Raw genomic sequence first — 18209 nt, 5'->3', positions numbered from 1 at the left:
CACGACACAATACAGCGACATGAAATAGTCAAATAATGCACACTGTCCCTTTATGTAAGTGCAGCCCATGCCAAATATGGTCTCGTTTACTGGTGATCTGTCGGTTTATTTTCATATAAATTCTTAATATTGCTGATCTGTCGGTTTATTTCAATATGAATTCTTAATGTTTTACTTTCTTAGGTCTTGCTTTATGTATCACATTTTTAAAAAGCTATTTGAAAACAGTGCAATGTTTTCTTCTGGAAAACCCGATTTAGCCCGACCTCACCCAGACCCTAGCTCCGGCGATACCCAAGTAAATTGAGTTTAAGTCCCCTGCTATAGAAGAGAACATTCGCAAAGTGTACCTTAATGAACGCTTCGTAAACGTTCAGCATGGTGAGGTGATCCCCTTCGGCAACAGCAAATTTCCTGTGCTGGCGGGCCTGCGAGAGAGGTGACGCAAAAGGCTCGATGACAAAATCGGCTTTGTGGGAAATGTTTTGATGCTGCCAGTTCTCACAGCGCCCTTCTTTTGGTGGGGAGGAACGACGAAGATATTCTGAATCTGCATCATCGCCGCAATGGTGACGATCTCTTTGGAGCAGCCGAAGTTTCCTGACTCCAAGAGCATTTTGGCAAACATGGGGCTGAGGGGGAACTCCGCCATTCGCACGCCCATGGGGTCCGTCAAACGGCCATAATTGTCAAGGCCTGGAAAAGTAAAGCAAAGTGAGGGAGAGATGACTCAAACTATCTTTTTGAAACTTCCTAAAGAAGCTCGGTTTTATACCTACCTCCGAGAGCATAAAGAAGTTCCAAAGCCTGAACCATACTCTGAGCCGGGGGAGGCTGGATGGAAGTAAAAAGAAATATTGCGATTGTAGAATCAGATGAAATTTTTACTGTATGTATTCCTGTACTTTCTTTGTACCTACAACAAAATAACTAAAAGTTTTGGTGCACGTTATATACGATGTACGTTGTACAGGGGATTTTATGGTAGTACATTACAGAATTTCTGCAATGATTGATCATTCAACAAATATCACTGACCACAATCGAAAACATTGGATGCAACGGGAATAAAACCCGGGTTCTGGCGGTGATCATGATAAATCCTAACCGCGAGCAGTGATATAGATAACACGCGAGCACTGTGGGTAGGATAACTTTAAAAATGTAATCTGATACGGTTACCGGTTGAAAAATGAAAGCAGTAATGTATATCGAATAATATAACTGGATTACTTTAGATTACTTTTGGATAACTACAATACCAAATATGCTATTAAAAGACAAAATCAACAATATAAATCCATCCATCCATCCATCATCTGCACCGCTTATCCTCAGTAGGGTCGCGGGGGTGCTGGAGCCCATCCCAGCTATCTTCAAACAGTGGACAGGGGACACCCTGAACTGGTTGCCAACCAGTCGCATTGCACACAGAGACAGACAACTCACTCGCTCATTCACACCTAGGGATGATTTGGACCGGCCAATTAACCTGACATGCATGTTTTTGGAATGTGGGAGGAAACCGGAGTGCCCGGAGGAAACCCACGCAAGCACGGGAAGAACATGCAAACTCCACACAGGAGGTTTGATCTCATGACCTCAGAACTGTGCCGCACAAACGCTAACCACTGTGCCGCCGTGCTAACAATATAAATAAAATCACTAAATTTGATTTATAATAAATGAACCATGAAAAAGAATTTGTAGGAAACCAATGTAGTTGCTTGTAGTCCTACAAAAATATGCCCAAATTTTAACCAAGTAGCATAGATTATTAGGCAAAAAAAAAACTTTTCACATGGCAGACAAAGACATGCTCCGTTTTATGAGAACATTAAAAACCCAATTTTGTTTTAAACACACCGAGTGTTTTTTACTTCTTTGAGGAGGGGATGACAAACTTTTTGAAGGTATTTAGATTTACTAAGCTAAGTAAATCATTTTCACAACATAATACAGTGATCAAATAGAGGATTTTGAACAACAATTAACTGCAAAATACAAAAAGATAATCAATTCACTTTACTCAATGTCCCTAAATGCATTACTAGCAAGCAACTTCGCTGCCTGGTCCCCAAGGCGCACACGTTCTTTTCTTCACTGTATTTCTACATTATCTAATTATTTATATAATTTATTATATATATATATATATATATATATATATATATATATATATATATATATATTTATTGTGTTGGTCTTTCCATATACTACGGCCAAATTATTCAATTTCCCACTCACCGAAATGAAATTGAAGCGCAAAACATTGTCAATGCCTAAAGCTTTGAGCTGCAAAATAACAGGAGCCATGTTGGTGCGCTGCATTTCTGGCACTGTCGAAGCCGGCAGTTTCTCAAAGTCCTCCTCTGATTGAAAAATGAAAAGAGAAAGAAATATGTATTCAGCAGTGTTAGGATGCGTTCCTGGAATGCAATTACTTTTCTCAGTAGCGAATCCTGTTACTCTAAATTTTAAATTATAGTGTCTATACTACATGGTGCCTTACTGCGTTGTACCGCTACTCATTAAAAGCTGATCATGTATTAAAATGTCCTCAAATTGCGGAACACTCAAGCAACACTCACGTTGTCACATACAAACCGTGATCTGTTAGCAACATTATTTGAAGGTTGGCCATGTTTATATTTACATAGAAATGACAACTTATGTCTCAAGCACAGAGGAAGAGGATACTCAATTTCTAATTATGGAGATATTCACCCTACCGTATATACTTGCATTCAAACCAAATTTAAGACTATAAAATAAGGGGATCAGCTTGTATGCACATGTTTGGTCATACAGGAACAAAATACCAACAGAAAATCAATGGAACAAACATAAGCACAGAATTTGCGATAAACGTGTACTTGAATTTTGGTCGTATTATTTGTAAAATTATTTTTGCGATACAGTATGCCTGGAGAAAATAAAATATCTCTGACAGTAGCCAGAAATGGAAAAAGATCTTTGCGTGGCTTGAAACCCAGAGACAAAATGGAAATGGAGTGTCTCCGCTAAGTGTTTGCACAATTGCACAAGCCAAGAAATATAAAGGCTTTATGCTTATACAGGTTGGTGAACACGTTTTATTTTATTTATCATAATACGTGGCTATATATCACAAGGGAAAAAGAAAATGCAATGGGAAAGCGAAGCGACGCCACCAGAAAGTGTCAGAGTCATTTTTAAGAAGACTTGTTGAGAAAGATTGTAACAATTTCAAGTATTTTCTAGCACTTCACACAAAATCCAGGCACTTTTCTATCCTTTAAAAGACATCATTAAAATTCAAGCATTTTCAAGGATTTCAAGCACCCATACAATTCCTGTTTTTTAAATGAAATAACTCATTACTATATTTCAGTAACATTCCCAACAATGGTCACCAGTAAAAAAAACAATAGAATTTTTCTTTTCACCTGTGTAGAGTCTGAAGCATTTCCCTGGCCTGTTGCGGCCGGCTCTGCCTGCCCTCTGGCTGGCTGAAGCTTTGGAGATCGGCGTCACTACCAGCGACTCAATGGCAGTATTGGGATTGTATGCCCGGAGCTTCACAAAAGCGCAGTCGATGACAAAAACGATACCGTTGATGGTGATGGAGGTTTCGGCTATGTTGGTGGCCACCACCACCTGCAGGACGAGAGCTGTTATAACAGACGCTTCAGACTACGATTCGTTTAAATTTTGCATCGCATTTACTTTGCGAACAGTGTTGGGCACCCGCTCAAACACCTTCATTTGCTCGGCATAGGGTAAACCGGAATACATTGGCAAAATCCGCAGGTGTTTCTTCATGCCTTGCCGTGACATGGACCTGGCCTGCTCCTGCAGAAGAGACACAACCTTCTCTACTTCGTCCTGGGGAAACGCACAAAAAGCATGACGGTGGCATTGTGTTACAAAGAAAAAGAACAGGAAATGTGTGGATCACTGGTGTATGATCAATCAAAAATAATGCCTCTATGGTATTGGGATTTTCTAGAACATAGTCCAACATCTTACAATCGGACTATTACCTGATTTAATCTAAAGTATTAGCTCTTTCGTGGCTGTTACACTATCACAAACAATTCCATTAGATCAATGTCATAAACTACATTAGAAAAAATGTATCTAAAATAAAATTTATATAAATGTACAGGCATAAAGGGCATTAAAGTAATTGCTTGTAAGAAGATGTATGTGATTATGTACATGAAAATCTATTCAAAGTTTACTTACATCCAGCCAAGAAATTTAAAATGGATAATTGCTATTAATTTAATATAAGGATTAACAAACGCATTCATTTCTTTTAAGAAAAAGATAACTTAAAAAAATAAAGATAGCGAGCGAGCGAGACAGAGAGCGAGATTTTCTGTCAATGTTTTTTGTTTTGATAAGGTTATGGCTAAATCAATACTTTGTATAAATAACAACTTGAAATTTTAGTAGTCTTTATTGGATTAGTGAAAAACAAAATGTTACATAGGATTAATCTAGTTCAGGGATGTCAAACTCAATTGCACAAGGGGCCAAAATTCAAAACACACTTAAGGTTGCGGGTCAATCAGAATAAACATTTATTGAACACACTTAAACTTAACGTTTTTGGAACATAAATATGAATAAAAACAGACAAGAATATTAAATTTAAACCTTAAATCACTTATACAGTATTTATTATTTTGCTCTAAATAAAAATAGCTTGTTAAATTATACAACTTAGAACTTAACTTAAACAACTTAACATTAAAATAACATTCAAATTCCTTTGCTCCTATGTCAATGTATATATTAAAAAAAAAAATATATATATATATATCCCAAAAGATTTTGCTCTCCTTAATATATCTCCTGTCAAAAGTAGAAATATGAAAATGCTACAAAACCTGGAAATATACATAAAACATGTATTTTTCAGAAATAACAATTCTAATCATTCCGTTTTATTTGCTCTTATGACTCTGATTTGATCATTTGCTCTGATCGCAGCCGGACACTGTGTAGTTCTTTGCAGTATTGTGTTTTCAGCGCAGCGAAAAGGGTTTAGTATATATATATATATATATATATATATATATATATATATATATATATAGTATATAGCAGGGAACGGGAACCTTTTTGACTGAAAGAGCCATAAAAGCAATATATATTAATTTTATTTTGGGAAAGAGCCACACTATATATTATGAGAAAAATTTACTAAATTGCTAAACCCGCGCCCCAGACAAAAGCTTAGTCTTCAGCACATTTATTTTTGATGATTTGATAAAAATTATGAAAAGAGAATAATCCCAGAGCCCGTGTCCCAAAATTAACAAACATACCACTTTAAACTTGTCTCTTTCTTGCAATTACTCAAGATCGGTTAAACTCATTTTGACCCTTTTTTTCATACATATTGGTTTTAAAACCAGATGCAAGCATTTATTTTGTAAAAACGACACAACATTCTGAGAGCAGGGAGCCTGATGTGCTTACCTTTAGCGCAGACGGAGTAGGGCGAGAGATGGGAGGGAGTGCTTGCACTTTTTGCATAGCTCCACCCATCCCTCCCACTCACCCAATCGAATAACTTTTAAGTTCTCTTCCGGTGTTTTGGTGTATTTAATGTTTGTTCCGTGGATTAATCAAAAAGTATCTGAACACTGAACACGGATTATATAGTGAGCTTTTATATAAAAGATTCTTTAGCGTTGTGGCACCTTGACTGTAAATCGTAGTGAAAACGTGCCCTATATATTCTGAAAAGTACTGCTTTATGGTTCAGTTTTGGTTTGGCTTTGCGTGTATCTGAACAGGATTAATGATTCAAGTTTTGAACGAGATGGAGAACGGGCCAATAATAACAATACTGTAAAATGGTCTTGCGAGCTGGATATGATCACACGGCGGGCCGGACATGGCCCGCGGGCCAGGAGTTTGACACATGTGATCTAGTTAATGCATGTCAGAAGTGTTCACACATTATTTGATTCATTTCAACTACCAGTCAGGAAGGTTTTAAGCATCACTGTAAATGAAAGTAAGAAGAAAAGTTTCAAACCTGGCCGGTAAGAAACGCCAGCACATCGCCAGCCTCCTCTGCCTCATGTATTTTCATCACAGTCTCCACAGTGGCCTTCACGTAGTCGGGTACAGGACTGAAGTGCAAAAAAGGCAAACTTCAGTGTCAAAAGTTGAGTCTGAAGAAAGCACAGTGTGACTACCTGAGAGTGTAGAATATATCGACTGGGAAGGTGCGGCCCTCCACTGTTAAGATCCCGCATGTGTCCTTGCTGGGATCTCCAGATTCGTTTAGGTTGAAGAAATCGTGGAATTTCTTTGAGAAACAGAAAGTGCATGCTTTGCAAGACAAAAGACGGTGCAATTTCTCTACATTTATCGTAATTAATTTATTTATAGATGTTGTAATTCTAGTCAACTTCTATTTAGGAAATTGACCTCTCATTCATCGACAGATTAGGGATAACTGTTATTGTTCATCATCAAGGACACAGTCACGGTTGAGCTTGGATTTGAACCCGTAATCTGCTCTATTGTACCTTACACTGTGTAATATTGGACTACTAGAGTTCATGGTATTGTGTAGTGCAACAGAAAACAAGCAGCACAAAGCACAAGGAAGAATATTAACTGTGGCGACTCAAAGTGACTGACCAAACCATCATTTAATCTTTTTGTCCTGATTTTCACATGTTTTTTTGGGGTACACAAAAAGCAAAATGGTAGACAATCATGTTAGCTTTCTATAAGTGAACCTCATGTTATGTACAGTGGGGCAAATAATTATTTAGTCAATAACCAATTGTGCAAGTTAACCTACCTGAAAATATTGGAGGCCTACAATTGTCAATATGGTGTACACATCAACCATGTGACAGAATGTGGAAAAAAACAGGAAATAACATTGTTTTATTTATAAAGAATTTCTAAATTAGATTGGAAAATAAGTATTTGGTCACTGACAAACAAGCAAGATTTCCAGCTGTCAGAGGTCCAACTTCTTCTAACGTGGTCAAACGAAGCGCCACTGGTTACCTGTATTAATGGCACCTGTTTTAACTCATTATCGTATGAAATACTCCTGTCCACAAACTCAATCAGTCGCAATCTAAACTCCACTGCAGCCAAAACCAAAAAGCTGTCACAGGACACCAGAGACCAAATTTTAGACGTGCATCGGGTTGAGAAGATTGAATATGCAATAAATAAAATACTTGGTGTATAGGACTCAACTGTGGAATCAACAATTAGAAAATGAAAGCCATACAAGACCACTAATTATCTTCCTTGAAATGGGCCTCCATGTAAGATCTCACCCCATGGCATCAAAATGATAACAAGAACGGTGAGCAAAACTCCCAGAATCCCACGGGGGAAGCTAGTGAATTACCTATGGAGAGCTGGGACCACAGTAACTACTATCAGCAACTATCAGTAACTCAATACCCCGCCAGTGACTCACAGGGACACAGCTAGACGTGTCCCCCTGCTGAAACCAGCACACATACAGGCACGTCCACGGTCCGCTAGAGATTATTTGGATGACGCCGAGGTCTGGGAAAATGTGTTATGGTCAGATGAAACCAACGAAAACTAGTTTGCATCCGAAGAACACAATACCCACTGTGAAGTATGGGGGTGGAAACATCATGCTTTGGGGCGTTTTTTTTCTGCAAAAGGACCAGGACAACTGATCAGTGTAAAGGAAAGAAGGAATGGGGCCATGTATTGAGAGATTTTGAGTGAAAATCTCCTTCCATCAGCAAAGGCATTGGAGATGAGATGTGCTTGGGTCTTTAAGAATGATAATGATCTATAACACATATAGCCAGCTCAACAAAGGAGTGACTTTGCAAGAAGCATTTCAGGATCCTGTAGTGGCCTAGCCAGTCTTCAGATCTCAACCCCTTAGAAAATACATGGAGGGAGTTGAATGTCCGTGTTACCCAACACCAGGACTAAAACATCACTGCTCTAGAGAAGATCTACAAGGAGGAATAGGCCAAAATACCAGCAACAGTGTGTAAAATTGCGTCCGTTATTGCCAACAAAGGGTAAATAAAGTATTGAGATTAACTTTTGGTATTGACCAAGTACTTATTTTACACCATGATATGCAAATAAGTTCTTTAAAAATCTAACAATTTGATTTTCTATTTTAATTTTTACATTTTGTCTGCCATGGTTACAGTTTACCCATGTTGACAATTAAAGACCTCTCCAATATTTTCACGTGGGAAAACTTGAACAATTAGTGATTGAGCAAATACTTATCTGCCTCACTGGAAGTTAAATACAGTGATACAAATTCTTGGACCAGCTAGTATTTAAACAAATGCATTGTTATATGCTTTTGTGCCTTTGAGAATCAGGGTGTTTTTCAAGTGCCCTCTTGTGGTTAACATGTTAACAGTACAAACATACTTGCCATATTTCAACCAATGGTGAAAGGGGTTTTTACAATGACCAAAATGCAACAATAGTATTTTTTTGTCCATCCAATGTTCTGGGCTCTGTCAATTATTTCAGAGCTTTTCATCCAATAATTTGTATTTTTTGAAATGGTGTATGTTTAATTAAATAGCTACAAATAATTTTTGTATGAAATACTGTTCCGCCATTGAGAAATGTATAGTCTTGGAACATGTTAATTGTCGCTGAAGCACTGTGTGCACATGACGCCAGCCACGTGTGATGCCACTGGCCTTCAGCTTTTTGCTTCTGGGGTAGGGTTTGTGCAGGCACTTTTTCGAGGAAAATGGCACAGTGCCAATGGCGAGTACCAAACATGTCTGAAATTTTTGGCGCTCTGTCGCCAATTTCTTTATTTGTTCGGGGGAGTAAGGGCAACCGCTACTTGACGCATGCCCATTTATGAGAGAAGAATTAATTTTCATGGTTAAACCAGATGTCATCATGTTACGACTATTTTATAGAAAATAACTTAATTTAAATGTATTTATTTATATTTTATGCAACCCTAGCCTCACAGTCCAGTGTTCCTTATATATGGAAAACATACATCCCAAGACTACTTTTAGAGGGTGCCCCTAAAGTAGGTTGCTTATCACACGGTAGATGCGCCTCATAATACGGAAATTAGTTTTTTTTACCACTGGGAGACGCAAAATAATACACAATGTCCCTCTAAAGACACACTTAAGTTTGAGCAAAACGTGCATGCAAACACAAGACAGACGTTTCAGCTGAAAACCAACACAGCATTGCATCATGTCCATCAGTTCAGTTCGGTCTGACTTGATGTCCAATTTTATCACCAAAACAGAAAATCTGTTACTTTTCATGAGGCACTTACCTTAGCATCCAGAGTGGCAGAGGCCACAATCAGCCTCAAATCTCCACGTTTCTTCTGGATCTGATAAGGAGAAACATTACCATGGGTTGTCACCTAAAAATATTTTTGGGGCATGGATTGTAATAGGTTGACGGTTTTGGGGTTTATTTTTTACATCAATTGTAGTCCGTACATATTGTTAACTCTACCAACCCTTCCCTTCTGCTCATGGGCTACAATTGTTTTGCTGACTTTGGTTTTTGTTTACTCAAGCTACTAACACAGCCTGGCTAAAGCTAGAATGGGCAAAATGTTGAGACTGTGACAGTCAATGACCTTCAATCAGCACTTTTTCCCCGCAACGTGGACTTTACATTTCTAACTCTTTATTATTCAAATTAATATGTACCGTAATTACCGGACTACAAGCCACTACTTTTTTCCCAAATGTTCAGCCCTGAGTTGCCGGAGGTACTGCAAGACAAGGTCCTCAGCACAGCCTGAATTCCATAGTTCGGCAATGATCTACCATGTGGGGTTTTTGAGGTTTTTAAGGGTTATTGATCTATCTTCGTTATTCATTATTCATTATCCGTTATCGGTCAGTTCTTAATACGCTACAAAGCCTAGGAGCCGGGACACTTACTCTCAGCCTAAAGGCCAAGCTAAGGTCCTAGCCCTATAGCCTTGCTGCGATCATTGCAAATGCACCGTTCCCGGAGGTACTGCAATACCGGGCCGATGCGTGGATCAGACATCCTTCATAGACCATGCTGTAAATTCCTCATTTTTAGTCCACATTTACTGGATGCTTTTTCTTTACAGCTATGTTTGATACATTGCGAGCATGATCCTACTAGCGTGTTGGTACCTTTCAAAGGCACGGTTTGGGATGAAAGTTATATTATTATTATTAAAGCTTTGAAAACTCTCTCGGTGTACAGTCTTTCTTCGTAAATATGTGTAACCATGTATAATATGTATTTGCAACTGTATATTTTTGTAATGTATTTATTTTAGAGATTTATTCTGTTATGTGTTCTACGGACGAATCAAAAATAAGGGGCGGAGCAAACGCGGACTGATGGGAAATGTGGTAAAGCTGAGTTACCGGTAGATCTGTCTGTTGTCGCAGCGGACAATAGTAAATATATATTTTTCCCACCCTTAACTTTGGAAATATACATTTTGTTTCCTTGGATTACTTTCAACGGGACCCTGACTTTACAAGTCTGCATCATACCTTAATAACGGGTATCATATTCTATTTGTGATGTCAACTGTGGTTCTGGATCTGTATATCATCCATGATTTTACAGTAGTGGAACTTACACCCTGGCCCGAATTAGACTTGTGAATATGTCGCTAACTTTACTGCGGGCGCCCGCGGCTTATACATGGGTGCGGGTTGTGTAAGTACAAAAGTGTCAAATCACTCAAATAGTGGTGGGAGCGGCTTATAATCAGGTGCACTCTATCCATAGAATTCACGGTGAATAGAAAAATATTGGTTCGCTGCAGCCCTATTAAATAAAGAGAACGCCCTTACCGATGTGTTTGCGTGCGTCAGCTGCAATTGGAAAATGACTGCAATTGGAAAATGACTGCGTAATGGATCTATATAAATATAGTGCCATTACTATACATATCTTTTTTTAGTTCCATTTTAAAGGAAAATAACATTTTACATGATAATATTTGGTAAAATATTGTCATTCTTTTCTTTTTCTTTTGTTTTTAAAAGCAGAGGAAAAAAATGTTTAGTTTCCTTTTTAGAAGGCAAAATTGTCAAACCCCAGTGTTAAATATTTCAAGTCTCTGCACTAACATTTATAGTTCCTCAATTATTTCTAGTGACGTGCATACAGGAGAGACAGGTGAGGCACAGCCGCACCAGACATCATAAAAATATAAAATTAAAAATATATTAAACAGTCATATTAAGTTAGTGTTGAAATTATTTCTTATTTAACTTCACAATTTGGGGATTTTCTTTTTCAAAGTTGCTGAATTTTCATATTGTATTTGGAATATTAATACAATTAGAATGTAACATATTACTGTGCGAAGCATCTGGAAATGAAGGGTGAGGAACGCAATTCTCTTGCCTCAAGGCAGAGTGCGATAGTGAGAGCAAGTATTGTGATTTGACACAAACCGCAGCCCCAAAGAATAGAATTAGTGATAGTATTAGCAAGCCAACAGCAGGTCAAGCCATCCATCATAATTTTGTTCTCGTTGCATGGTCTTTTAATGCTTTTATCCAAAATGAGCAACACTAAGATTTCCTTTATATGTCAAAGTAAGACAATATAACGTATCTGTCAATGCTTCTGCTTTATTCTTGCTTTTTTGCTCTGACATGCAAATGATATACAAGATGTAGGCTAATTTATTTGAAAGTCTGACTGTGCCTCACTAGGCACAAGTTGCTGGCACTGCATGCCAAAGCTTATAAATGTCTTACCAGTACAGAATGACTAAGCACCTTGTTAAAATAAAAAAATTATAATTGAGGCAACTACACTATGACCCGCAAAACATTAACAGCCGAGCTATATTTTGAACATGTTTTACCTTCTTCAGCAGACCGATGGCTATGTCTGTGTACAAGGTTCTCTCGTGTGCTTCATCCAGCATCAATACACTAATAAAAACAGGAAAACAGAAAACATTAGAGACGCTCGAGTTTACAAAGTGAGGTCCATTTTGAAGAATCATGGTAATACCTGTATTTCTTAAGCAGGGGATCGGCCATCATTTCTCGAATTAATATTCCATCAGTGAGAAACTGAAGCCCAAAATAATAGTGACAGGAGAAAAGTAAAACTTGGGAGTTATGATACAGTATATGAACAGAGTGTTGCCGACCTTAACATATAATTATACTTTTTTTTTTTTTTTTTTTTTTAAACAGCTACCTATACAGTTGTAGTTCTTAATACAGGCAACTTTAATGACAAGAACTTCAGTGTAAGGTTTTTTTAACCAAACCCCAGCTCTCTATACATAGGAAAATCCAGTTCATAAGCAGTCCCAGGAGCTACGTCTAAAAACCGCCTGTATCTGCTAACATCAGCTCGTCCAGTTTGTGCATGCAAACTACTACAGGCAATAACAAAAAATGTGATGTAAAACTTTTGGTGTGTGCTGCATTTGAAAACATAAGGCTGCAATCACGAATTTAAGCCAGGAGATGGCGGAAGAATAACACATGATTTGCACGCTTTTCTTGTAGGTGCTCGACTAAACTTTTCTTTTAGGGGGGTTAGATAAGCCCCGAACAGGCCTGATAAAAGTTAGATGATTCAGATAGGCGCAATGACAAATAAAGTATTAGGGCTTTTTGAACTCAGTTGGGCATTCATAAGAGAAAATATACAACTTTCAATTTTTAAATTAAACTCAAAGTACGCACCCCACCTTTAAAGTTACAGTAACTTTAATTTTAAGTGTACAGTAAGGGATTAAGTATCATCAACAGTCTCTTAATCTCATACCTGTCAATATTTGTATATAATTGATTGCAAATCTTTCTTATTAGGCGATAATAAACATTACAAACACAACGCGGCACCTATACGGCGCCCACAATGTGAAATGATCAAAAATGTATGGAAAACTGGAAAAAAGTTATACTTTAAGTGAACATGCATGTGATGTCCCTGACTCCTCCTTACAACTGCCTCTCCTTCCTACGCAGCACTCGAACACATTCGTTTTGACGCTCATAATAAACCCATTCATATCATCTTATTCATCTAATTAATGTATTTTTACGTTCAATTAATGTGTTTTAAGTGATCAGGTAGACGTATTTTATAGCTATTTAGGATTAACCTGTATGCTTTTGAGAGGACAAAAACGAAAAAAATAGTATTGTATTTATTTAATACCAGGAAAATTTGCTCGTTACGCAATCAATTCAAGATACAAACACAATTCTGGAACAAAATAAGCTCATAAGAAGAGGTACCACTGTATAAACATTGAAATTTAAATCCTATTCAACTGCAGCACTGGTATGTAAAAGTGTTCATCATTTGTGTATGGCTACCTTGACTCTTGTAGCTTGAGGGTCAGAGCAGTCGTCAAACCGTATAGTGTAGCCCACCTCATGTCCTAAACGGGCACCTCTCTCTTCTGCAACACGACCAGACACCTAACAGCAAGGACAGGCAAAATGTCCTTGAGAGTCCAATTCATTTGCCTTGACTTAAAGGACTGCGTCAAAGTAAAGGAAAATGGCAGGACATCTGCAGAATCCTTACAGAGATAGCAGCAACACGGCGAGGCTGCGTCACGCCGATCACCCTCCCCTCGGCCGCCCAGCCGGCCTCTAGAAGGTACTGAGGGGAAATAAATTCAAAGAGATTGCTGCAGAACGGTATCAGAAGAGCCAACACAACACGAATCTGGACGCATCACAAAGAACAGGTCAGGGTGAGGTTAATTCACACTTGTGCATGTGACCGTGCTGCAGAATGGTAAGGTTGGTCACAATCTCAATTTAGTACAGAGACCTGAGGCTAGTAAATGTCAAATAACTTACTGGTTTTAGTAAAAACAAATACATTTGAAAAGACCCTTAGATTTTAATCCATAAAGATTTCAACAGTTTGAAGGGATATTCAAATACAATCAAGACAGCATACTGTTCAAAATATGTAAATTTGTATGTGTTTGTTTTCAATTGTGATAACAGCAAAATGCAACAAAAAAAATTATTACCGTATTTTCAGCAGTGGAAGACCCTAAAAATATTTTATTATCATATTTTTTTCATACATTAGGCACGACGGGTTATAAGGCGCATAAAAGTGAGACTCCAGTATTAGCTATTGTGTGTACTTGTGTATAACGGTTGGGCTCTAACAGTATACAGTATATCAATGCAATGATGCCATGACTGATCTGTCGATAGGTGTCAATGACTATGTTCACATAGTATGCAATAGGATTTGAACCTGCATAGTGGCGGTGAAAGCGCGGGCATGTTGTTACTAGACCACTAGTGGTATAGATGATATATGAAAAGGCAAAAGAGGTTATTCCCTTATTAAACAATTTTTACACATGGTGCCAGCATCACTGGTTTGCATAGTGGCATTCTGATAGGTTAAACAGTCTTTACACTTTGTCACCTGTAGGTCAATAACGTTTAAGTTCAATATGTATATGTATGAGCTTGTAGTTTATTTTTGAAAGACTTTTTTTTTCTCCAGTCTCTAACATTAGTTGGTGAGACTGTTTAACCGCATGTGCGGCTCCTTCTCGAATTCTTAATTTTCCTCATGCTGGTTTTTTTTTTTTTAGGTTTTTCTAGCCTTCAGCTAGTACAAAATGCTGCAGCAAGGCTTTCCACTAAGACAAGAAAGTTTGATCACGTTTCCCAGATTTTAGCTAACCTGCATTGGCTCCCGGTTAGCTTAAGATAGATAGATAGATAGATACTTTATTCATCCCCGTAGGGAAATTCACACTTCCAGCAGTCTACCCTGTTGTTTATTAACAGATGAACATGATGCCCTAGGGGTGCTTGTAGCGAAGTGGATGACGTCACGCCAGTCCAAAAATTCGACATCCCTGCGGCAGATGGAAATCTTTTCTTTGTGAAAATCCAGGGATACACCACCTCGTGTTAGCAAGTCCGCCTCCTCTCCGATTCTCCCCGGCTTTCGTGTCTCTGTTTAGCGGCGTTGAAGCCGGATTGCTCCGGGTAGCTCCGGGTGGCTACACGTTAGCGTCCGGAATGCTAAACGTGAGCCACGTTTCCGCAAAACACAGCAACTGCGCTCCCTGTGCGCTTCGATGTTTTCCACCAGCACTCGATGATCTTATTTGGTCGTTAGTTCGCATTTACCATGATTACGGATGGTACCGAAGACTTATAACGCCGCTAGCCGCTTCGCTAGCTCCGGCTTTTCCTCCACGATAGGCCCCTTCATCACGCCGGCACGAGAAATCTTCAGGGCAAGGAGTTGAACCCTTGATTAGACACATTTTTGTGCGCTAAAACCCATGTCCATAGGATAGAAGTAATCCATAGTGTAGTTGTCACAACGGGAAGAAAAAACACCGAAGATAGGAGCAGACAATAAAACAACAGGGCAGCTGCTGGAAAAGGCAGCCGCTCGTGGCAGCGCCGCTTTGATCTATGTGATGGTGTGATTTTAAGATTCTGTCCGTAGTATACAAAATCATGCATGGACTTGCTCCCTCGTATCTTTCAGATTTAATTTCCCCCTATGTTCCGGTCCGGAACCTTTGCTCTGAAAATGCTGGTCTATTAGTGATCCCAAGAACCAAGAAAAGATCCGCAGGTTTGAGATTCGGGCCCTGGTGCTGTGGAATGCTCTTCCCCCTGAGATTCGATCTGCAACCTCAGTGGAAATGTTTAAATCTAAGCTCAAAACACACTTTTATTCTAAAGCATATGAATAACCTATATTTTATGTTGACAATATCTGTGTATTATTTGCCCTCATGTAGGTTTTAGATCAGGTGATGTGTCATAATAGTCTGTGGTTTGCAATATTCTGTGGTCTGTGCAGCCCTTTGAGACTCTTTGCGATTAAGGGCTATACAAATAAACATGACTTGACTTTCCTCGCCCTTGAGCAGGTTTGAGAGTAAGGGATTTTGTACAATACCATGGCCTGTGCAGCACTTTGAGACTATCTGTGATAAAGCCGTATTCTAAAAAGTGACATGACTTGATTTAGGATTTTATCTTTTTTATTTTCAACCATGAGGTGGCAATGGAACACTGTAATTTAGAATTGAGGGGATATGACTATCGGACTGTGTTGTTAATCAATTGGTGATCAAGCGTTTATGATCAGTGTTGAGAGTAATGCGTTCCTGGAACGCAATTATTGTACTTATCTTGGTAACGAGTACTGTAAGGCGTTATTGATCAAATTTGTCTGTAACTCAAACTTTGTAACAAACTAGTGCATTACTCCGCTATTTATGAACCCTTAGTTCACCGGCATCACAACACTATTATTCAAGTGGAGTGGGCATTGTTTTATGGCGCCGTTGCTGCTGTGGACTTTTTGGACTATTTTACAGGCTTTAGGCGTCGTTGCAGACATGCAATTTCTGGACAAATTTCAACATATTACCTATTGTTTTCTTAATGATGTTTACTACTTATTGTGTACTGTCATTTAATGCTTAATCTATTGCACCCTGGTAATCCTGGAAAGGGGATTACCACTTGTGAGGCCCCCTCTCACGGTTTCTTATTTTCCTTGTGCTGAGGTTTTGAGTTTTGCCTTGCCCGCATGTTGGTTTAAGATCAGGGGATGGTGTAATTGTAATCCTTTGCATTCCTTTGAGACATCTTGTGAATAAGGCCTATACAAATCAATGTGACTTGACCCTACAGAGTTCACCTCAATACAATTACGGTGGCACCGTCTCAAGCAGAGTACATGAATGTCCCTGTGCTGAAATTCTCATTAGCATATATACTTGCTTCTGAGCTGTATTTACAACTATAAAAATATCAGGTGGTCAGTTTAAACTGCCAAGTTTGGTTGAATGTCAAGACTCACCAGTAGCGATTGGTAGGAAGTGTTTTTGTATATGGATTTAAACAAGTGAATATTTGGACATTGTTTGAAATCCTCTTGTAATTTGTTCAAAAGTTTGACTCCGCATACGGACACTCAGGAAAAAAAGACAAATGGGATATAATTATCAATAAGGCAAACGTAAGCACATATTTTATGGGAAACATGTTCAGAATGTATGTATTTTTATTTGTGAAATTATATTAGCAATACAGCAGGCCTGGAAAAAAAAAGAAAAATAATACGATTTGGACAATACTCTAAAATGGAGGAAATCTTTGAGCAGTTTGAAAACCATAGACAAAATGGATATGGAGTGCATCAGCTAAGTGTTAGTTTACAATCCCTCAAAATTACTCAAGGGTCAGCAATTTTAGGGGGTCAGGTTCAAAGCAAGTATATACGGTTATTAGCAACTAGATAGTTACTTTCAGTGTAAAGCGCTTCTTTTGGGCGTCAGTAATCGGAAGTTAAAGGATTTCGTTTTTAAATGAAGTAACTTGTAACAATAATTACTTTATATCAGTAACACGCCCAAAGTGTTTATGATTAACAAGGCTTGTTTTTTGGCATTGCTTACTACCATGGTAACATATGTATATTCTAAATTGAAGTGGAGAAAATGAAGCATTTTGAAGATTGGATTGTGGTCCAAACCTGCGGGATCTGCGTCGTCTTCCCACATCCAGTTTCTCCAACTATGATGACGGTCTGAAAGCTTTCCACCAAGTACAGAATGTTGTTTCTGTGCTAGAAAGACAATCATTTGGTGCGAGATGAAGAAACACGTTCAAAGAACAGTAAGCCGTGTAAGAAAGTGTTTGGGACAACCTTGAAAACTGGTAGCTTCTGCCTCTGTTTTTCGATGGAGAGTGAAATGAATGGATTGTAGACGGCAGTGGAACCGCTGATCTCGGTGTTTAATTCGCGTTCCTCGGCGATCCCGGGTGCCTCGGACCCTGGGGACGCGGGAAATTTTAGTCAAGATACCAAAGAAAACGATGCAGCGTATTTAAACCCGAGGGACGCCAAAAACTCGCTACTGCTGATAGTTTTCCTCCGTGTTTTATTTTGAAAGGCATAACGCGCACATTCCCACTTGACATTCAAATCATTGCAAAGTTGTGTGGGTCGTAAGATGCATTCATAACGATTTAATTTTAACCGCATGTGTTAAAAACGACATAGATTTACACACAGCGTAGACTAACATACCCGGCTTCCAAAATTTCATCGTGGACCGGATGCCCGCCATCTTGAATTGGGCGTCACAGTGTGTGTGCTTGTGTGTAATGACGTCCCGTGTTTTGCTTCCGTTTGAATATCGCCTG

At 38.6% G+C, this 18209-nt stretch overlaps 1 protein-coding gene across 1 annotated transcript in view; it reads right to left on the bottom strand.

Annotated features, from left to right (window-relative positions):
* Positions 1-18209, bottom strand: part of dhx35 (DEAH-box helicase 35) — a 26236-nt gene extending 8027 nt beyond the window's left edge. Inside the window, exons 1-16 of the mRNA XM_088332722.1 lie at positions 18094-18209; positions 17710-17837; positions 17536-17628; positions 13567-13644; positions 13353-13457; positions 12025-12086; positions 11873-11942; positions 9317-9376; positions 6204-6316; positions 6041-6137; positions 3709-3867; positions 3429-3639; positions 2248-2372; positions 780-834; positions 506-696; positions 351-428 (exon numbers count right to left, since the gene is read on the bottom strand). Coding sequence (XP_088188848.1) covers positions 351-428; positions 506-696; positions 780-834; positions 2248-2372; positions 3429-3639; positions 3709-3867; positions 6041-6137; positions 6204-6316; positions 9317-9376; positions 11873-11942; positions 12025-12086; positions 13353-13457; positions 13567-13644; positions 17536-17628; positions 17710-17837; positions 18094-18133 — 1665 coding nt within the window. The 5' untranslated portion in view covers positions 18134-18209. The remainder of the gene's footprint in view (positions 1-350; positions 429-505; positions 697-779; positions 835-2247; positions 2373-3428; positions 3640-3708; positions 3868-6040; positions 6138-6203; positions 6317-9316; positions 9377-11872; positions 11943-12024; positions 12087-13352; positions 13458-13566; positions 13645-17535; positions 17629-17709; positions 17838-18093) is intronic.

Source organism: Urocampus carinirostris, chromosome 3, assembly GCF_059441175.1.
Source record: "Urocampus carinirostris isolate Australia breed hairy pipefish chromosome 3, RoL_Ucar_1.0, whole genome shotgun sequence".
NCBI lineage: Eukaryota > Metazoa > Chordata > Actinopteri > Syngnathiformes > Syngnathidae > Urocampus > Urocampus carinirostris.
This window is presented reverse-complemented; position numbering and strand designations above follow the sequence as displayed.